General features: G+C 32.9%; 1 protein-coding gene and 1 long non-coding RNA gene across 2 annotated transcripts; both read right to left on the bottom strand.

The window, feature by feature from the left end:
* Nucleotides 1–13,066: 13,066 nt before the first annotated feature.
* On the bottom strand, nucleotides 13,067–14,986 carry LOC143602994 (pentatricopeptide repeat-containing protein At5g04780, mitochondrial-like). Its single transcript, XM_077079931.1, has one exon. The coding sequence runs from the start codon at nucleotides 14,936–14,938 to the stop codon at nucleotides 13,067–13,069; it is 1,872 nt and encodes a 623-aa protein (XP_076936046.1). The 5' UTR covers nucleotides 14,939–14,986.
* Nucleotides 14,987–17,844: 2,858 nt separating this feature from the next.
* LOC143602993 (uncharacterized) lies at nucleotides 17,845–21,034 on the bottom strand. The gene is made up of 3 exons (XR_013147968.1): nucleotides 20,826–21,034; nucleotides 18,486–18,566; nucleotides 17,845–17,941 (listed from the first exon to the last, which is right to left on the bottom strand). It is a non-coding gene; the product is annotated as an uncharacterized LOC143602993 (long non-coding RNA).
* Nucleotides 21,035–22,241: the final 1,207 nt, after the last annotated feature.

Raw genomic sequence — 22,241 nt, 5'->3', positions numbered from 1 at the left:
TGAACCGTTCGGCGGGAAGTTCGTTTATGTTCGTTTATTTAATAAACGAACGAACATGAACAAAAAATTTGTGTTCGTTTAATTAAACGAACGAACATGAACACATGTTCCGTTCGTTCATTTATGTTCATGAACGTTCGTTTATGTTCGTTTATTTATGTCCGTTTATGTATGTTTATTTATGTTCGTTTATGTATTAATAGAAAATAATTAAATATTATCAAGATATGTCATCTGCTTAAATTTTTTATATTTGTTAATTTGTGTTCATTTAAGTTTTTTCATTTAAGTTCGTTTGTGTTCCTTTACATTTGTTCATGTATGTTCGTTTATCTTTGTTCAGTTATGTTCGTTTATATTTTAAACAAACACAAATGACCCTTTATAAATAAACGAACATGAACATAAATATTTGTTCGATTAAGTGTCCGTGTTCTTTTAAAGTTAAATGAACGAACACGAACATTCCCTTGTTCGTGTTCATTCGATTCGTTTACAGCCATTCATTATTCACATGATGAATACATCGGTCTCAATCTCTAGGCTCTGCCAATTTTATTTGTGTTCGTTTGTGTTCGTGAACCGTTCGTGATTACATTAATTTCCTTGATGAACGAACACGAACATAAAATCTTGTTCGGTAAGTGTTCGTGAACCGTTCGTGAACACATTATTTTCTTAACGAACAAACATGAACAAGGCCTTGTTCGTGTTCGTTCGGTTCGTTTACAGCCCTAGTGAATGATACGAGAGCATATATTTGGGTATGGATTAATTTTTTTTAGTTGATGTTATTACTGTTGTTGAACTATTCTTTTGTAATTGTGTCTAGATTTAAGGGGACAAGTTACATTCCTAGTGTTTTAATATTTTTCATTGTAATATTTAGATCTGTTTTGTTTTGTTTTTTCCTTCTTCCTTGGTTCAATTTTAGCTTCATCAATTTTTAATCGTCACTCGCTGGTGCACTAAATTAGGTTTGATAGCTTCCATTTGGTTTTTTCACTAATCATGCTTAATTAACTTACAAAATTAACATTTTAGGTCAGCCAAAATCGTCATTTCGGGTTAAAATCTGATTTAATAACTATGTATAATTAATCATTTTTCAAAACAGGGGTTGCAAAATGCAAAGTGCAATCGTCCGTTTATCATAAGGGCGCAAAAAGTAATTAATTTTTTTTGTCTTGATGAATTAAATCAAAATTCATGTTTATGTGGTTCCTTTATTACAATTTCTTTTTTCTAAGGTGACGTCTAAGGGTTCCAATCTTACTATGAACAAATGATATACTATCTTGGTATGTCGTTAAAAAAGAAAAGAAGAAAAAAAAGAAAGAAACAAATTAGCTAAGCATTGTATCTCATAAATAGCAAACTAAAAATGTATATATATGACTATGCATATGAAGTGAAAGTGAAGTATATTTATTTAATTTTATTCTATTAAGAAAAAGGAAAACATGTAATTATACTAATTAATTTTCTCGAACCTAAGACCTCATGTTTCAAATTAAAGATATATTGTGTTGAATGATTTTTAACACAACATGTAAAATGACTGGAAGCTTATTAACTTCACTTAAATGGTAATTGTGTTGAATTTCTTGACTTATAAATGATATATTGTTAATTCACTTATAATCAATACCAGCAAATCATTAAATATTTAAGTCAATATCCAATGTTGTATTCAAAGAAGTTATTATAGATTTATGAATTGTAAAATTTTGTTTATCATTATTTATATCTTATGAATCCATAATATATGTTATCATGTATGTTATTAAATTTAATTTTTTTTGTTGTTTTTAACCACCCGTATATCATACGTGCTCTATCCTAGTACATAGTATATCATAACAAGTGTGAGTTATATACAATATATTATGCTCGTTTTACATGCATTTTATGTATATAAAAGTAAAAGACAAAATGGCAAAAGACGTCCTTTACGTTTGATCCGATTTTCATTATACGTCATTTAATGAAAGAAATAGCAAAAGGCATACATTATGTTTCAAATTCCTTTCACGTTACGTCCTTTGGCACTAACCCAGTTAATTTTTTTCGTTAAATATAGTCATGTGCAAGGCACACGAGGGTAAATTTGTCTTTCTACCCCTTAAGAGACTGTTTGTGTAGATTCCTTAAAGTTTGAGCCAAAAAAAAATAAAAATATTTAATATATATATATATATATATATCATACACACACGCACACACTCTGTCTCTCTCACCAACAACCGATCGGTCGTCCTTCACCGCCACGGTTCTCCACCCATCTCTCTCTCACGCACACCTCTACCCCACATCTGCCATCCACCATCACCATCCCCTCCCAACTATCTTCATCATCACTATCCAACCAATCACTATCAAAACCGGTTTTCTAGCGAGCATCGCACCGACGACAACCACCGCACCGACAACGGAAGTTCCCAAACCGGTAACACAGATCCCAAACGGTTTTCAGCGGTTGATGAAGAGGTTGAGGGGTAGTGGCGTGCTGGCGGCGGGGTCGACGCCGACGGAGATGGAAACGACGAGATCCACATATCAGCGGCGTGGTTGAGGAGATTGGTGGGTGTGGCGTTTAACGGCGACGGAGATTGCCAGATTTGATTTTGTGACATTCGTCAATTTCGGGTTTTGTTTGTATTCGTTTTTGTATATGTTTATTATGTAAACCGACCCGATTTATAAACCGAAGCTTATGTTATAATCAAAATGATGGATTTATGTTACAATATTGTTTCACACTTGTTTGTTGGGTCTTGAAAACATCCTACCTTTATTTTTATTTTTATTTATTTATTTATTTTATTATTATTTTTGTTGTTTTGTGTTTTTGTCTTAATCCATTTTGCATGAAAACTCTTGTGTCTCACACCCATATTTGACCACCAACATTACCCTATATATACACCACCTTTCCTCTTCATTTTCCCTTGCTACAACTCCAAAAAAAAAAAAAATACTCTCTCAAACATCAAAGATTCAAGGTTATCTTCTTAAGTGTTCTTGAAGGATTTTGGTCTTTCATCTTAATTAGTTTATGTAGCCTTATTAATACTTGTTTATGGTTGTGCAACATATATATAATATACACTCCTTGTTTACCTTTGGTAGTTACTTTTCCGATTCCGGTCGGTGAGGTTTCGGACCCCATAAGGCAAGGCTTCATGGAGGACTTCGTGTCCTTGATATATATACATATATATAACTTGTTCATACATATTAATCTTGCTTATTTTAGTTTGTTGGTCATGTTTACAAGTTCCATGGTTATGGGTTTTTAAGAGTCTATGCTTCGGTTTAACCGTAAATAGCTCTAAACCGTAAACCGAATTTTGTTACTAGTTTTGTTTGTTTAAACATACTTAGTGTTAGATCTAAGTTTCTAAAATCATTTTTACAAATTCTATGGTTATGGGTTTGTAGAATCTTACCTCAGTCTTAACCCGAAACACGATCCGAACCGAAAACCGAACTTTTGTTTAAAGACTTTATTGTTAACTTTTGGTATTTTTTTATTTGTACATTATTATACAAGTTATTTAGTGTTTGGACATGTGGAAACCATCTATGAACTTGTTGTAAGATGGAAACCGAACCAAACCGATTCTTGCTCGCTTAAGACACACAAGTGTGTTTTTTTTAGCCATCAAGACTTGTATATTTCTTTAAAAATAGTTACAAATTGATTTTTAAATATTTTCTTAAGTACTTGGAAATGTTGGATCCAACTTGATCTCATAACAAAGTTTGGACCGACAAAACCGAACACTCGCTTAACGTGCGTTGTTAGTTCTAAAACAATGGAACTACATACTTGGTTAAGTCTTATTAAATTTTATTGAGTTATCTCATAACATTCAATATTTTGGAAAGTTGACTTTGGGTTTGACCAATTATCAAGACCCGAACCGACAACCCGAACACTCGATAAAAAAAAACCCGTTTTAGTATCTTTATTCCAAAGGGATTTGCATTCTTGCATTTTACCCACCTTATTACTTAACATAGGTTGAGTAAATATTAAGGTTAGATACTTTAACCCGGTTTCGAGCAAACTTACATTTTTAAAGGGTTATTATTATAAATTCTTAAATAGTCACATTTTAAACCTTGAACTTTAATTATTTACATTTCTCAACATTTATTTTGTTTAAAGACCTTCAAGACAACCTTTCTAAATTCAAGACTTCTTTTCTTTTTAGGCATTGTGCGTTAAACTCGTCGTTCCGACAAATCTCCAAATTATCATCTTTCAAGTTTACCACTTGAAAGAGGGTAAGGTTGTCTACATCTTACCCTCCTCAGACCCTACCATAGCATTGCTATTGGTGGGATATACTGAGTACGATGATGATGATGATGATGATGAAGTTTACCACTTGAAGGTGAGTACTTCATACCCCATTTTCCATCTTTTATTTTGGGGGTGACATTTCATACTTATTCAACAAAATGCTTTATATTTGAATCTTAAACCACAAACGTAGTTGTATACTTTACCTAAATAATTGCTCGATTTGGTGTTCTATGCTTATATGCCTATGTGTCTATCGCTTTTGGTTGGTGGAACTATAAAATCCTAGACTATTTGGCATCCCCTTATAGCAAGGTGTCGTTAACGTAATGCAATTAACGATAACTATAAAATCCTAGACTATTTGGCATCCCCTTATAGCTAGGTGTCGCTAATGTGTTTAGCGATATCTATTTATCCAAATTACCACTTTTATTTATCGTTTCGTATTTGTGGCTATCTTTATTATATACTAATATGATTAAACTTATGAATTGCTCACCGACCTTTGTGTTGACAAACTTTATTTTATGAAATGTTGTAGGTTTGCATCTTGGTTGATTTATGATTGTGAAGAAAACGACATCAAAGACCTTAGGATATTAGTAAAAAAATGAACAATATCAATTTGCCATATTTTGTGATATCTTGTTTATGGTTATTTTATGGATAATTGTTATGTGATATTTTCGATGTTGTGAAATGAAATGAGTTTATTAAATACTGTCACTTTAATTAGTGTCATGTGCTTATGGACAATCGTTACACCTCGGCATGTTCCGCCGCCTTTGGTCGGGGTGTGACAGATTTCTCCAAGGTGCCCTTCCGACGGTCGGCAATAGGTGGTGGCGACGGCGACAGCGTTTAACGGCGGTCGGCAACAGGTGGTGGCTGTGATGGTTTTGGATTTTGGAGAGACAAAGAAGATAGGCATAGGTGGTGATCTGATGGCTTTTTTTTAATTTCTAAACGATTTATGAGTTGAAAATCAAATCGGGTGAGGGGGTAAGTAAAATTGAGCCACGGCACCATTGGAGGTGAAGGATTGGGAGTGTTGTGAGGAATGCATTGTGGTTTGATTGAGGAAAGTTTGGGTTTGTGTTGCAAAAGAGGGATGAAATCTGGAGGTGTTACAGAGATGGTGGTGATAGGCGAGGCGGTGGTGATTACCGGAGACAGTGCTGGTTGTTGGTGGTGGTGGGTGAAAGAAAGTTGGGGAGAGAAAAAAGTGAGAGAGAGAGAGTTTTGTCCTTTGTGGATTTTATTAATTTATTTGTTAGTTTTAATTATAAAATAAATTATATATAAAATTACAAATTTACCTTCATGTGCAAGGCATATGATCATATTTAACAAAAAAATTTAACTGGGTTAGTGACAAAGGACGTAACGTGAAACAAATTTGAAACATGATATATGCCTTTTGCTATTTCTTTCATTAAAGGACGTCTAATAAAAATCAGGTCAAACGTAAAGGACGTCTTTTGTCATTTTGTCAAAGTAAAATGAGTTGCTGTGAGTTAGAAGTATGCAATGGAAATTTATGCTAGTCTTCTTCATCTTTATATTTGTAAACATTCATGTGGTTGATTTGAATTTGTTTTCCAAAAGTCGAATTCTTCTTTTAATTATAGATTTAATTTTGGTTCGCGTAACCCACGTTTTCATCAATGTAAAGCATAAAGATTTCATTTTTATCTATTTGTCGCAGTTTGACTAACTTAGTTAGAGTTTTCAGTTAAGTATCAGAATATTACAGTCATTTTATTATCTAAAGACTCAAATGGTTAAATAAAATTAGTATAACTATTAATTAATAAATATTATTATTGTTATATATCATTAATATTTATTAATATTTAATTGACTTAAAACTAAAAAATAATAAAATAGAACCACCTAAAACTCGCACTTCCCCGTCTTTCTCCCCCTTCCCTCGATTTTTAAACATTAACAACATCGATTTTTAGATCTGATATTTTGTACTCAACCCCACTCTTTCTCTTTCGTTGCGGTCCATGCAACATTGATTTCCATACTTGAACGATTAATTTCAAATATGGTGAGAGAGATCAGGTAGGAAATGGCTGGGTTCAATGGTGGTTGTGTATGCTGGTGACGACGATGGTCTTTGATGGTGATTGTGGTTGTGGGCGACTTTGGGAGGTGATGCTGGTGGTTTTAGGTGGGTTTCACGTAAAAGAAATGGGGGGGGGGGGGAGGGGTGTTAAATAAATAATAATAGTAACAATGATTTATTTATTATTTTATTTGCGATAAATTACACAAATACTCCCTATTATATTTACTAATCAACATATGTAGCCCATCATATGTGAAATGACTGAAACACCTTTCTACTTAACTGAAAAAAAATCTAGTTTAGTTGGTTAAGATGATGCAAATAGATAAAATATGAATACCTTAAAGCATTCACATTGAAATCTCTAAAACTCACTCTTTATAAATATAGAAGAAAAAATAGAGAACTACAAAAACATCACTTTATTATAATCTTTTTAATAAATAAAAATTTGATAAAACAATAGTGCCCCTCTATATTAAAAGGGCTACTATTTATCAACCTATATAATTTTGTGAGTTTATAAAATTAAGATAAAACAATAAAATAATTGTTTGTGAATAAGTTAGATATAGAGAGGAGAATCGGATGCGAGAAGTTTTTAAAATACACAAAGTTTAAAGTACTCACATTTCATTCTTCATCTTTATCTATATAATTTAACTAAAACATCATTTTCTCTAAATTTTGTTTCTCCACATCTCATATTCTCTCTCTCTCTTTCTCTCTCTTTATGTGTTACTCATAAAAACATATTTTTTTTTTCTTTCATACACACTCGTGTAATTATACAAAAATTGTATAATGAATAGTGATCATATATATATAGAGGGTTACTATTGTTCTTTACTATACATTTTTTAGTATAACGAATAAGATGTAGAAGCTAAATAAGTAGAAACAATATTTTTCTTCATATTTTAAACATAAGAGTAATATAGAGTGTGGAATGTTAATGCTCTTAGAGCATTCATATGCCTTCCCTTCCCCCATATATTGTAAGTGAGATTTTATAATACAGAGAGTGGTTGTGAGTAAAGAATATAGAAAATGTTACTACTCATTTGTATATTTGGAAAAACATTGTTTACCTCCATTAACTTTTATTATTTTTTAAAGTAGTTGTGAGTGAAGCAGAGGGAAAAATATAACGATAAAGGTATAACAAATATTATTTAATTGAAAAAGAAAAACAAAATATAGTGAGTTTTAGCGTAATTGTAGGAATGACGATATGGGATGGGATGTTAATCCTTGGAGCATTCACATCCTATCCACCATTTTCTTGTGAGTGAAAGAAGTTTAAAAATGTAGGGAGTGGTTATTGTATTTTGAGTGAATGAGAGATAAAATGTTATTGTTCATATATATATATTTGAAAAGGTTATGTCAATGTTTTAAAAGCTGGTAGGTATCGACCGGTTAAATTGGTTATACCGAGTTTCGATAAGGCAGCCGGCATTTAGAGCCCAGTATATTTAAACGATTTGCTAGAACATTGTACCGTCGCTTTTTTTTAAATACCGGTTTAAACCGGCAAGCTGGTTTTAAACCCAAGAGATTTTTGACATTTTTTGCAGCCCATAATTTTTTATAAATGACTTTTAACACAACAGATAAAATTGAAGAGACGACATATTAAACGCCGAATCTTTAATCAACCAATTTTGTATCATGTAAATACAATGTTGGTTTCTTTACATCATTTGCAATTGATTAATTTCGTATGCAAAGTACAAGCTTCCTATCTGACTCGATCATTGTTCATGTGTGATATTCGGTTCAAGTGTGATGTTTATTAATGCACTTTTGGGTTTTTTTTTAAGTTGAGGTTGTATTATATGAAATTACAAGGTAAACTGTTCAACCTTGTTTAACCTCCCTGTGCATCCCAGTTCAACCGATTATATCATTTTAAAACCAAATTCGGTAGGGGCAAAAAATCGATTTATAATACATTGGTTCATGTTCCGCCCTGTAAGTTTTTTAATATTTTTTGAAAGTGGTTGTGAGTGAAGGAGAAAAAAAAAGGTAATGATAAAGGTCTAAAATTATTATTTAACTGAAACGATGAGAGCAGATGTAGTGTTTTTAATGTAATTTTAGATTTTGAGATAAGGGATATGAATGCTCTTAGGCCTTATATTCATGAAAAAAACGTTTTTGGTACTTAACTAGTAATTCTTGTTAAATCTTGTTAAATCTCATGAAAGCAAACCGAAATTAACTCTTTCAGATATTCTGTATTAAATAAACATTAAATAGATATTAAATACTACTATAATTGTAATTAATTTGTTGTTTTTATAAACTAGCATTTACGCACTTGGTAATATCATAAAACTTTTATCAATACAGGCGGCATAATAAATAAATATTTAATCAATGGAGTAAACGCTAAAGGAACTTAACCCTGGTTAAAATCTGACAAGCAAACCGAAATTAACTCTATTAGATATTCTATATTAAATATACATTAAATAGATATCAAATAATGCTAAACTTTTAATTAATTGTTGATTTTTATATATTAGCATTAACGTGCCTGGTAACATTTTAATATTTTTCTCAATATGAGAGGCATAACAAAATAAATATTTAATCTGAACAGTAAACGCTAAGCGACAACGTAAATTATATCTCTTAATTAATCAATTAAATGCTTATGTACGGCTATAAATATGAGGCAAAGTGGCCATTGATTATTTATATACACATTTAATCATTTCTAGGCGAGATAAGAGTCTGCAACACAAGACGAGACGACCTGCAAGTAAGTTTATGAAGCGTTTATAATATATTATATATGTTTTTATTTGGTTGCTCTAGAATTCTTTGAAGAAATATTTACTTGGTGTTGGATTGAAATTCCCGCCCGTATTCATCATTCACAAATTTGAATGAATTTATTTTCGGAAATTATGTTTTGCAATACAAAACAAGCATAGATTTATGTGTTTTGCAATGCAAAATGAGCATAAATTTACACGAGTCATACACAACTTTTTTTTTTGTTTTCAATTTTTCATATATTAATTAACAAAATTTAAAAAACATTGAACTTTTAATGGATTTTTCATGTATACTTATTTAATATTTTATATATAATAGTTATCAGTGCACTTTTTTTAAATTATTTTAAATGTATATGAAGCATTAAAATAAGGCATGCTTGTGAATGGGGAAATATGAATAGAACAAGGCTAGCAATCTTGCATGATATTGATCAATGGAGGTGGGCAAAAGAACCGGTTAACTGAGTTGATCTTAAAATTGAACCGAAATCGAATTGGTTTGAAACCGATTTTGTAAAAATTGGTTTCGAAACCGATGAAAACCGTAGTTTCGGAATCGATTTGTAACTTTCTCTATCGAAACCAGTTAACCAAACCAAAACCAGCCAAAAACCAGTCAAAACCCGAATCGAAACCGATAATAAACCAATTATGACTTTTGTTGGCCAAACCAAACGGGTTTCAACTCAAACCGGTTTTGGATTTTAAACCGGTTTATGGCTTATGCACCTCTAATCAATTGTTAATGCCCATTTGCGTTTCATATGAAAAACACCCAAAAAATAAATAAATAAATAATGGCATTTATTTATTCGATTTAATATTGTTTTTGCCATTGTTCTCTTCATACTATTATAAAAAATCAAAATTCTGTTTTCTCGTGAGATATTAAAGAGATTCAAAAACTTAAGTTCCCTTTTCTCATTTTGTTTTGCTAACATTTATAAGAGAGTCAAAGTCGTCATTGAGAATCGTTAAAAAATTTTAGATCGAATGCGAAAAAAAAAATTAGGCTTTAGTAAAAAGAGTCTTTTTGTTGGACTTAGACAATTAAGTTTTTAAATTGGCTTATTGGTTATGATATTATGAGTGTACGATTTTTTTTATTTTTATTTTTTTTATAAAATTGGTTTAAATTGCTTAAATGAATTGAATAATTGGGTTTAAATATTAAAAATACATATTTTTAAATTTTAAAAATTGAGCCTTCCGAGATGATCAAGCCAGGGCCGGTCACCCCCCCCCCCCTTTCTCAAAGTCGGCCTTGATCTTCAATGGCGATCGCCATTTAAAAAAAGAGAAAAAAAGGTATTCATTAAATTGTCATTATTATTATTACTACCACTATATCACTAATAATAATAATAATAACAACAACAACAACAACTATTAAGGTTATTAAGTTTTTTTAGTTATTGTGATTTATTTATTTATTAGGGTTGTAACTTGTGTATTACACGAGTTGTAAAATGATATAATATCAAATAAAAAATGTTTACATATTCGATACAAGTCATATGTGAAATCAAACATGAAGTATATGTCATAGCATATGAAACAATTATAATTATAATATTATATTTAAAGCAAAACATGTTTTTCACATTGCATTCAAATATGTCATCACATTGAAGTAATAAGAAATTGTTAATAATATAATTTTCAAAAACTCATAATTGAGCTAATTAATAAATATTAAATACTAATAAATGCATTAATTGTTATATCATTTAACATAAAAATTTATTAAATTGAAGGAATGGTAATTAAAAAATTCTTTAATTAGGTGAAATATGTATAAATGGAAATTGATTAGTTGGCTTTGTGAAAAACATGTCTTGCTTTAATATATTAGTTAGATTTTGAACGACTACATATTTTTTTGTATTTTGTTATTGTAATTTATAATTGCTTCAAATACATTTTAAACAAAATCTTTTGTAATGATTTTGTTCGCCACAACCACACTTTATTTACCTGTCATGATTGTATTTTTTTCTTCACCTGGTTGTATTTTTTAACAATTTATGGTTGAAAAAATTATTTATAGAGAAATGGTTAAATCTGATGACCATCCTCTGAAAGATATAACCTTGAAGAAGTCCAATGAAAACTTGAGCACTGGCCAGAGTTCAAAGGCTACCAGTGAAGATGATATGTGCAATTTAGATTTGAATCTTCACGGGAATAATTCAGTATCCCATGACAAGAAAGATATAGCAAAAAGGGGCAACTTCACTAAGGTATGTATTTAATAATAAGTTTCTATACAGGATCGACTCAACTTTTTAGTATATAAAGCGGATTTTAAAATCAAGGTAAGTATCATAAAAATAATAAAATCTTTTGTTAGTATACAACGATACGATAACACGTCTTTATACGATTGCTAAAAGACATACAATCAAATTTTAAAAATATTAATACCAACTTACTAAGCTTCTATATGGGCAAGTTCACCAAGGTACAATATATGAATTTCAATACAAGGTTGATTCAACTTTTTCAGGACATAAATCAAATTTTAAAATGGGGCCATTTTTATATACTTTTTTTTAGTTTCTTAGCATAAACAATAAAATAGCACATATCTTTTATACAATTTATAAAAGACATATAATCAAGTATTTTAGAATTTCATTGGCTTTTAACTTCTGATTGTTTCCTCGTACTGTCAAAACTTGAAAATTAAGCGAAACCAAGCACAAACAACTCGAGGTTTCAAGAAACCTCGAGTTGACTCTGCTTCTTTGTGAATAAACTTGGCTCTTATACTCATCTTTTTGTAGATTGAACCGGTCACAGTGACCGCGTTCAAGAACACCCGTCGTGCCAAACTTGAACCAGGTTTCAAGAAACCCTTTTGGAGTCATGAGCCGGCTTCGAGACTGTTTCTGGGTGGCAGCAAGATAAAGATTGAAACAGGCAGATCATCAGGCTTACGATTTCGCCAACTACCTGCAGCCCGTAGTTCTGCTCCTGAATCTTCAAGTTCAAGTAGCTGTGGCTCGGAACTGATTGTGATGGGTTGCCTCAACTGCTACATGCATGTGATGGTGTGTGATAATAACCCGCAGTGTCCCAATTGTCGCAGGGGAGATGGTTTGCTCGATCTTTTCCGTGCATGAGACTTCGATCAGTCTCTGAAGAAAGCCAGGATTAGTAATCGCCCTTTCATGTTTAAATGTTTCTTTTAAGTTGTTTCTGTTTCCTTATGGGTAGGCAGGTAGCCTTATCCGAATCTTCATTGGGATAAGCTGTTGTTTCTTGACTGCAGTAGCATTGCTGTTTGTTTTATGGTATTGACTGAACCCGTGCTGTGTTTTAATTTAATGTTGGTGTTGTTTCTCTTTTTCATATCAACTATTCTGAATGATGGTTAATTAGTAGCCACGAACCGTTCCAGGTAAGGGGTCGCACCCAGGCCAATCAGTGTGCAGATGCAGTACACACACTCAAGGCGCAAGGTGCTTAAAAATGATGCCCTTAGGGATATCATTTCTGCACTAAACATCAAATACATAGACAAAAATTTCCCACCTGTAAAATGAATGAACATGCTTGCTTTAACTCTTCCATGTTTCTTACCTGCAGCGGCGAAGCTTGGACGAGTTTGTCGGGGGGGGGGGGGGGGGGCTCAAAATGTATAAAAAATTCATAAACGCAGGGGGGCGAGCTCAAATTTTAAGTCGAAACGGGTAAATTTACACAACGTAAAAAATTTTCGGGCGGAAACAGGTCAATTTACACCACTGCCAAAAAAAGGGGTGGCCCGGGCCACCCCGGGCCCTCACTAACATTCGCCCCTGCTTACCCGTAACATTAATCATGAATTTCTAAAATGACAAAAGCAATTTGTATAAGTTATATTCGTTACCAAAACTCTCCACACGAACATAAACCGTCCCTAAAATGATGAAACCGATTTGTATCCCTTACAACAATCTCCCTCCCAGTAATCTTGGAAGCCAACTTCATAAACGCATGACAATCGCCACATATTCTAAGGTTCTTCATGATCCTTATTGGAGCAGAACAAGGTAAACACATTAATCCAAACACGAAAGCAAGTTTCTCACTATGATGCCTTAAAAGCTCCTCTTTTTTATCATCTTCAACATTATGCAGATCATGTTGTGTCTCACATCTATAACCAAATTTCCTCATTTCTTCAATTAAACCCTCCAATTTTTCATAAATCTCGCCAATTCTATCATGGTTTCTTTCACCAACCATAAAGGCATGAACTTTATCCTTAATTTCAATCCAACTTTTGCCCCTTTCTTTCTTTACTTCAGTTTCTTTTAACAGCTTTCTTGTTTGTATAACTTCATCCCACTGTCTATTTGCAGCGTAAATATTTGAAAGCAATACATGGTTACCAGCATTATCAGGTTCGATTTCAAACAGATGTTTAGCAGCAATCTCAGCCAATTCAACATTGTTATAAACTCGACATGAACTCAAAAGTGACCCCCAAATTGAAGCAGTGGCTTCAAATGGCATTTGGTCAATCAAGGTCTTAGCTTCTTCAATCAGACCCGTTCGACCGAGAATATCAACCATACAAGAATAATGGAAAACGTTCGGTGACAAATTGTGTTCTTTCACCATCAAGTCAAAGTATTTCTTACCCTCTTTGACCAATCCCATATGAGCACACGCAGACAGCACAGAAACGTATGTAACCTCGTTTGGTTGCAATCCAATTTGCTGCATTTTCTCAAACAATATCATCGCCTCCATGGACCGACCGTGTCTTGAAAATCCAGAAATCATTGCGTTTAGTAACACAACGTTTCTATCGTCTACATGTGAGAACACCGAATAGGCTTCATTTATGCTTCCACATTTCGAATACATATCCACTAACGAAGAACACACAAAGAAGTTAACAATAAAACCCGTTTTAAACAACACCGCGTGTGCTTGAACCCCTTCGATTTTAGCAGCTATAGCAGCACACGCCGCAAGAACCGAAGAAATAATAAACTGATTAAACTCAACTCCTGTAACTTGAACCTTCCTAAACATCACCAAAGCCTCCTCAAAAAGCTCATTTTTCACATACCCCGCCACCATTGAACTCCACGTAACCGCACTCCTTTCGGGCATATACTCAAACACCCGAATCGCATCTTCCAGCAGATCACACTTCGCATACACATCAAGCAAAGCAGTGCCCACAAAAATGTTTGTCAGCATTGATGCTTTAAGGGCAAAAGCATGTAACTGCCTACATTCAAACACCTTAAACTCGGAAGCACACGCGCACAACACACCCGAAACCGTGAACTCGCTAAACTCGGTCCCGAATCTTTGCATCTGAACAAAGAGATCAAGAGCCTCCTTTTCATTTCCGTTTTGAGTGTATGACCCAATCATGGTGTTCCAAGAAACTAAGCTTCTTTCAGGCATTTCATCGAACACCTTGCGTGCATAGTTCAAAAGCCCACATTTTGAGTACATGTTTATCAATATATTTGAGGTTAATGTGTTCTCCCATAATCTGTACTGGATTATGTAGCTGTGGCAAGCCATACCTTCCATTGAAAGCCTTTCTTTTGCGCATTTTTGCAGTGTTTTGTGCAAATTGGGTAAACGGGTCGGGTATGATGAATGGGTTTCTGTGTGTGTCCAGATGGGGTCATGTTCGTCTATGGGTATGGCTGTAGCTATCGATGACTGGTTTCTTGTGTACGAGATTTGAATGGGTCTGGTGAATCTTTGGCTTATTGCTTTCATGTCATTGTTTTTTATGTAATCACTATTCGGGTTCTATTTGAAGGTATCATGATACACATTTGATTTTCGATTTTCGGTTCGGTTTTGAACTGTATTATGTAACTAAGTTTTCGGTTCTAGAAAACTTAATTAAGCCAAACCGAGAATTAGAATTATATGTATCAGGTTGTAAATTTTTCTATTTATATTGTCGATTAAACATGTAACCCAATAAAAACATTATGTTAAGGTAGTTGCTAAAATAGCACTACCCTTCTTGTTAGGGATAAATTAACAAAGAGAATTTATTTTTACGTAAATCATATGATTTATTATTCTTATTATATATAGGAAGCTTCTCATATTGGTGAAATTAAGTTTTTTAATTATCACTATGGTATCAACCATATCCCTAACTTTTCCACTCCCTGCTAAACCATCCATCATCTACTGTGATATCCTTGCTCTCTAAGCACACCCTAGATGTTCGATCATGGCCTCCTCTTCATTGATTAATGATTCTAAGCCGAACCTTCACCACCCCGTCCGCTCCCCTTGGATTGTTCTCCATCAACAATAGCCCATCGGTAGATGGTTTTAGAAAACACAACTTTGACATGTAACATGTTTTCTTGACTAGTTTTGTGCAACTGAGAATATTTGGTTTAAAAAAACAGAAGATGGCATTCAGTAAGGCGTTGAAAGAGTTAATGATCCAAGAGTTTTGCTACAACAACATAGGCGAATCAAATTTCCATGGTGAAGATGGTTTGAAGACAAGTGTCACGTGGACGAGAAAGTTGATAATCTAACTACCATATTAAAGCAAAACATGTTTTCATAAGGCCTTTAACAATGTCATCCACATGGAACGTCAACTAATCAATTTTCATTTATACATATTTCAACTAAGGGCAAATGCTATGAAAAACCAACCTACTTTTTGTATTTAATCATAAAAGTCCTTGTACTTGGTAATTTTGTACAAAAATGTGAAATAACCTGTAATAGCCTGTTAATTAATTATTAAATTAAAAAAATATCATGTTTTTAATTATATCTTCTCTATCTCCTGTAAACACACCACCATACACTCTGATTGTAATGGAGTGAATGCAAAACGTTTTGGAGATCACTAATCACTATATCCTAAATTCCTAATATGTTTAAAGGTGAGACAATGTCCTTTTACAAAGAGAATTAAAAGGGATCCAGTAATATATTTGAATAGCAGAGGGGTTGGAACTTGGAAGAGAAAACTAAAAGATGGCATATAGACAATATAATTAAATGAATCTCTCGTCGTCAATAGACATCAGACAGATTTCTTCTCCATGACTTCTTCATCGATTGAACACCTTCGTCTTCAGCCGCCGCCGCTGCCGGTTTTCCGGTGAAACCTGTTTAGGTTTCGTTCTATCACAACTAAGCATATCATTGTCAACGTTCGGCTCTTGCATCAGTTCCAACGATTGACGATTGCAATCCAGTTTTTTCCTATTTAAATCTTACTTTCTTCAAATAGCCCCAATTTTTCACCATCAAATTAAACCCTAGCTAAAATGTATATGCAATTTGGCTATTTTTGCATTCAATTTCTAGATATATGTATATATCTTTGAATTATTTTGCCAGCTTTCGTAGCATCAACCAAACAGAAACATCAAAATGGAAATGAAAGGAATCTACAGTTTATTCTAAAAAAAGTGACAATTTGAAAATGAAAAAGAAGGCAGAAACACTTAGATTGAAGAAACGGACATGGTAGGCGAGGTAGAGATGGTGATGCAGATGCCAGATGACCAGAGATAGAGATGATAAAATGAAATGATTATTTTCTAATTTAATAATTAGTTAACACTTAACAGGCTATTACATGTTAATTTCACATTCTTGTTTAAAAATACCAAGTACATGGACTTTTACGTGCAAATTAAAGTGGAGGGACTTTTGTAATTCAAAAAAAAAAAAGTAGGTTGGCTTTTTATGGTATTTTCTTTTCAACTAATTAACTAATTATTTAATTACCATTCCTTCAATTTAATAATTTTATGTTAAATGATAACAATTAATGCATATATAACTATCAATAAAGCAATTATGACTTTTTTAAAATCTAACCGATACTATTTAAAGTAAAACTATTATTTCACATGCCATTTAACTAAAGTGTCCAACTAGAATGCATACTAATACTATTACCGTTTTTAGAACTGCTAACAAAATTACAAAAGTTTTAGATATTTATGAATTATAAAATTTTATTTAGCATTATTTATATGAATCCATAAGGTAATATAAGGTAAATTATTTCGTACATCATTAAATTTAACTTTTTTGATGTGTTCTTTTTAACCACCTAATACACGGGCTACATTCTAGTACTCATAACACTACAGAGGTTAGAAATATTTTAAATAGCCTTTTAATGATTTGATGGCTATTGACTCCTAAACTCTAGTTGTAAGTAACTTGAACGTTATTATGTTAAAAATGCATGTGGGCAGTTAATAATTTATGAGTTTGTTGCTGCATCAAATTATTAAACCATCAAAATTAAAGACCAACAAGACCCCTAATCGAGATCATCATAACTTTCTCTTCATCTCGTAACGTTGAGAAGATTGGAACATTTTTTTCGAAGTTTTCTAGCCCGTATTTAACCTACTGCATTTGACTAACCGGGAGCTCATATAATTTCCACCCTAACACTGATTCATGGAAAGCCGCTAAAACAGTTTCGATGAAAGAAAAAAAGAAACCAACAACCCAGACAGAACAAGGCACACAACTAATGTAATGGTAAAACCATTTAGAAGAGAACCACCAGCAAACAACTGTCACAGTTGAAACATCCAGAAGTATCATCCCACTCTATACACAAGAGGCAAAGTCCCAAGAAAACATTTTGAAAATCACAAACATTTATTTCTCATAACAATTTGTACAACAGCAGATTTAGCAGCAGCATAAACAACACCAAACCGTGTCAGCCGTACGTGAGCATCTCCTTGGTCATTATGGCTTCTGAAACAAAAAGAGTCGCCAACAGAATAATTTGATCAGGGATAAAGAAGCATACACAAACAAGAGCCCAAATTAAGCACATTTGAAATATGCATATCCCTATTGATTTAAAAAATGTTTACATCGTTAACGCCGTTAAGGCGATAACCATTTAACTAAATATAATAAGTCTAAAAAGGTGTTTGGATATGTGTCTTTTAACAGTTATTATTGCTGATAACCCAAATGCTAAAAAAGAGTTTATATGCGCAGTCATTCCCTTCGGCAAGCACCTTACTTGCTTAATATTTTGTTCTTAATTAATTATAAATTCATAATCCTAATTAACTTTTCATCATCTGTTAAACTGACTACTGCAACTTCAAGTCAGATCAATTAGCTTAAACACAATCCATGCATCAGTTCATCAAGCTACCTCTAGTTAACAAATTGCATCTACAACATGACAAATCCTATCCCTATTATAACAATTGACAAAAATAAGATGATATGAAACAATACATAATGAAGATCTAAGATAAAGCTTGAATCATCATCTAACCTTTTCAGCAGCCTTCTCTTTCTCAGCTTTCTCCTTTGCCTCCTTCAACTTTTGCTTCTCCAATCTCTCTCTCTCCATTTTCTTCAGAACACATCAATAACAGTATAATACATAAGTACAATCAATCATCATCAAACTCAATATAACTTCAATCAATAGGCAACAAATACATACATACATATGTAATTAAATCTCTCTTGGTCCATTCTCTTCAAAACGCAACAATAACAGTATAATGCTCAAAAGTCAATCAATCACCATCCAACTCTAAATAACTTCAATCGATACGCAACAAATACAAACATGCATATTCAAATCTCTCTTAAACTGGTTTATTCAACCACAGCGATAACATTATAATGGTCAAAAGTCAATAAATCATCATCAACTCAATATAACTTCAATCGAAAAGCAACAAATATAGACATGTACTCAAATCTCTTTCTCCATTTACTTCAAACACAGCACTAACAGTATAATACTCAAAAGTGAATCAATCATCATCGAACTCTACATAGCTTCAATCAATACATAGCAAATACAAACATATGTATTCAAATCTCTCTTAATCCAGATTGTTCACACTTAAAACACAGCAATAACAGTATAATACTCAAAAGACACTCGATCATCATCCAACTCAATACAACTTCAATCGATAAGCAACAAATATAGACATAGGTATTCAAATCTCTCCTTAACCAGTTTCTTCAAAACACAACAACAGCAGTATAACACTCAAAACTCAATAAATCGTCATCTAACACAGCATAACTTCAATCGATAAGCAACAAATACAGACATGCATATTCCAATCTCTGTTAATCCGGTTTATTCAAACACAGAAAGAACAGTATAATACTCAAAAGTCAAATCAATCGTCATCGAACTCTAAACAACTTCAATCGATAAGCAACGAACACAGACATACCTATTCAAATCTCTTCTTAATCCAGTTGGTTCAAACTTCAAACACAGCAATAACACAATAACAGCACAACACTCAAAGTCAGTCAATCATCATCCAACTCAATATAACTTCAATCGATAAGCAACAAATACATACTTATGTATACAAATCTCTCTTAATCCAGTTCGTTTAAACACGGTAATAATAGTATAATACTCAAAAGTCAATCAATCGTCATCAAACTCAGTATAACTTCAATCAATAAGCAACAAATACATGCGTATGTATTCAAATCTCTTTTACTCCATTTTCTTCAGAACGCAACAATAACAGTGCAATACACAAAAGTCAATCAATCCTCATCAAACTCAATATAACTTAAATCGGTAAACAACAAATGCATACATATGTATTTAAATCTCTCTTGATCCAGTTGGTTCAAAACACATCAATAACAGCACAGTACTCAAAAGTCAATCAATCATCATCGAATTCAATATAACTTCAATCAATAAGCAACAAATACAAGCATGCATACTCAAATCTCTCTTAATCCAGTTTGTTGAAACACAACAATAACAGTATAATACTCAAAAGTCAATCATATAAATTCATTCGATAAGCAGCAAATTCAAATCTCTCTCTCTCCATTTTCTTCAAAACAGAGCAATAACAGTATAATACTCAAAAGTCAATCAATAATCATCTAACTCTATATTGATTCAATAGACACGTGTATTCAAATCTCTCATAATCCGGTTTATTCAACCACAGCGATAACAGTATAATACTCAAAAGTCAATTAATCGTCATCAAACTCTAAACAACTACAATCGTAAGCAACAAGCAGAGACATATGTATTCAAATCTCTATTAAGTAACACAGCAATAACACTATACAGTACAATACTCAAAAGTCAATCAATCACCATCCAAGTCAATATAACTTCAATCGATACGCAACAAACACATACATACGTATTCAAATCTCTCTTAATCCAGTTTGTTTAAACACAGCAATAACAGTATAATACTCAAAACTCAATCAATATAGCTTCAATCGATAAGCAACATATACACACATATATATTCAGTTCTCTCTTAATCCAGTTCAACAGTATAATACTCAGAAGTCAATCAATCATCATCCAAGTCAATATAACTTCAATCGATACGCAACAAACACAGACATACGTATTCAAATCTCTCTTAATCCAGTTTGTTTAAACACAGCAATAACAGCAAAACACTCAAAAGTCAATCAATATAACTTCAATCGATAAGCAACAAATACATAAATATATATTCAGTTCTCTCCTAATCCAGTTCAACAGTATAATACTCAAAAGTCAATCAATCATCATCCAACACTAAACAACTTCAATTTACAATCAAACTCTATAATAACTAATTTATAAACACACGTATACCTTGATGTAAACGTTCTCAGCAGCTCGTTCTTCCTCGCTTAGCACACGGCCTTGATCGCTGAAAAACCGATACGAATAACGAGAACTCGAGGAATCCATGGATCGACGGAGTAAAGCTGCTCGAGAGGTGATGGCGGATCTCATTGCCGTGGTTGGTTTTGAAAGCTAGGGTTTGGGTCGTTGCTGAGTCAAACCTGAAAACAGTTTGCGTGGCAGTGTGTATATAAAAGACGATGGAAGACTGGACCCGGTTGAACCGCTTTTGATATCCGGATCCTGCCACGTGTTCATGTGTTTATACAAGTTTGAAGACTGAAATTTTTTAATTTTGGAAATTAAATCCTTCGTGGATAAGGAAGAAATACACGTTGGAATTTGGATAGTGGATAGGGACACTCAAGATTAATGTTTGAAAATTAGTTTTTTTAAACGATAGACTTTCTTATATTTAGGTTTGCGTACTCTTTAAATTTAGAGAGTTTCGTTGTTTCACTCTAGCCAGATTATGTTGATTTAACCGGGCCCACGCTGGCTATCAGAGTTTGGCTTGGGTGTTCCTCCGGGAAATCATACCGTCGGCTACCACTTAGCAGTCGTTGTGCCACCACAAGAGCATGCGTAACACACGGTGGGACAAAAACCCAGGTGTGCTCGGGTTTCAAACTGACAACATTTACACAAGGTCTAGCTCAAATCCTTCATTGTCAATATCCACCCAAAGTGACACAAACGGGAATCGAACTTGATCTCCATTGGAAAACCCAAGCTTCCTACCACTAGACCACAAGTGGGGGATTGGACAATGATTTTGGATATAAATCTTAAATAACTTGAGTATTTTCGCGTTAGTTATACTATGTGAGAGTTTTGCAAGGAATCAAATTACAGCAAAAACATATTTAAGATGAGTAATATATTAACGTTTGAAGTCGAGTTGTGTTGTAAATAGCCAATGATAAGAAAATTTAGAATAAACTGATTTAAGGGTTGTCTCAACTTATATCACATAGGTGGTAGAACCAAACTTGATATATATAGCTTTTCACATTCAAAACGGGAATTAAGATAAATACTATGTGAATGTTTGAAGTTGTATTTGTTGTAATGACTTAAGATAAGAAACTTATCTAATATGTATAATTGACAAGTTTGGCGTCACAGATCCTTTTTGTACAACTCATGTTGCAATATGTCCATCCATTTGGTTCTGATATCTTCTGTGTGGTGCTTTATGACGTGTTTGCATTCAGTTTGCCCATCCTGACGGTGCATCACGTGCTTTATGCAAGGGGATATACCTTTGATTCTCTCAAGTCTTTATTTTTTATCGGTGTTGTTTGCATGCTGATTTATAGGTTTTGTTGGATTTCCCTGGTAATTTTCTATCAATTGATTTCTGATTTAGGGTTAATCGAA

This window comes from Bidens hawaiensis, unplaced genomic scaffold (assembly GCF_021521415.1).
Source record: "Bidens hawaiensis isolate Kalapana, Puna unplaced genomic scaffold, B.hawaiensis_p1.1 tig00060276_1, whole genome shotgun sequence".
In the NCBI taxonomy this organism is placed as follows: domain Eukaryota; kingdom Viridiplantae; phylum Streptophyta; class Magnoliopsida; order Asterales; family Asteraceae; genus Bidens; species Bidens hawaiensis.
This window is presented reverse-complemented; position numbering and strand designations above follow the sequence as displayed.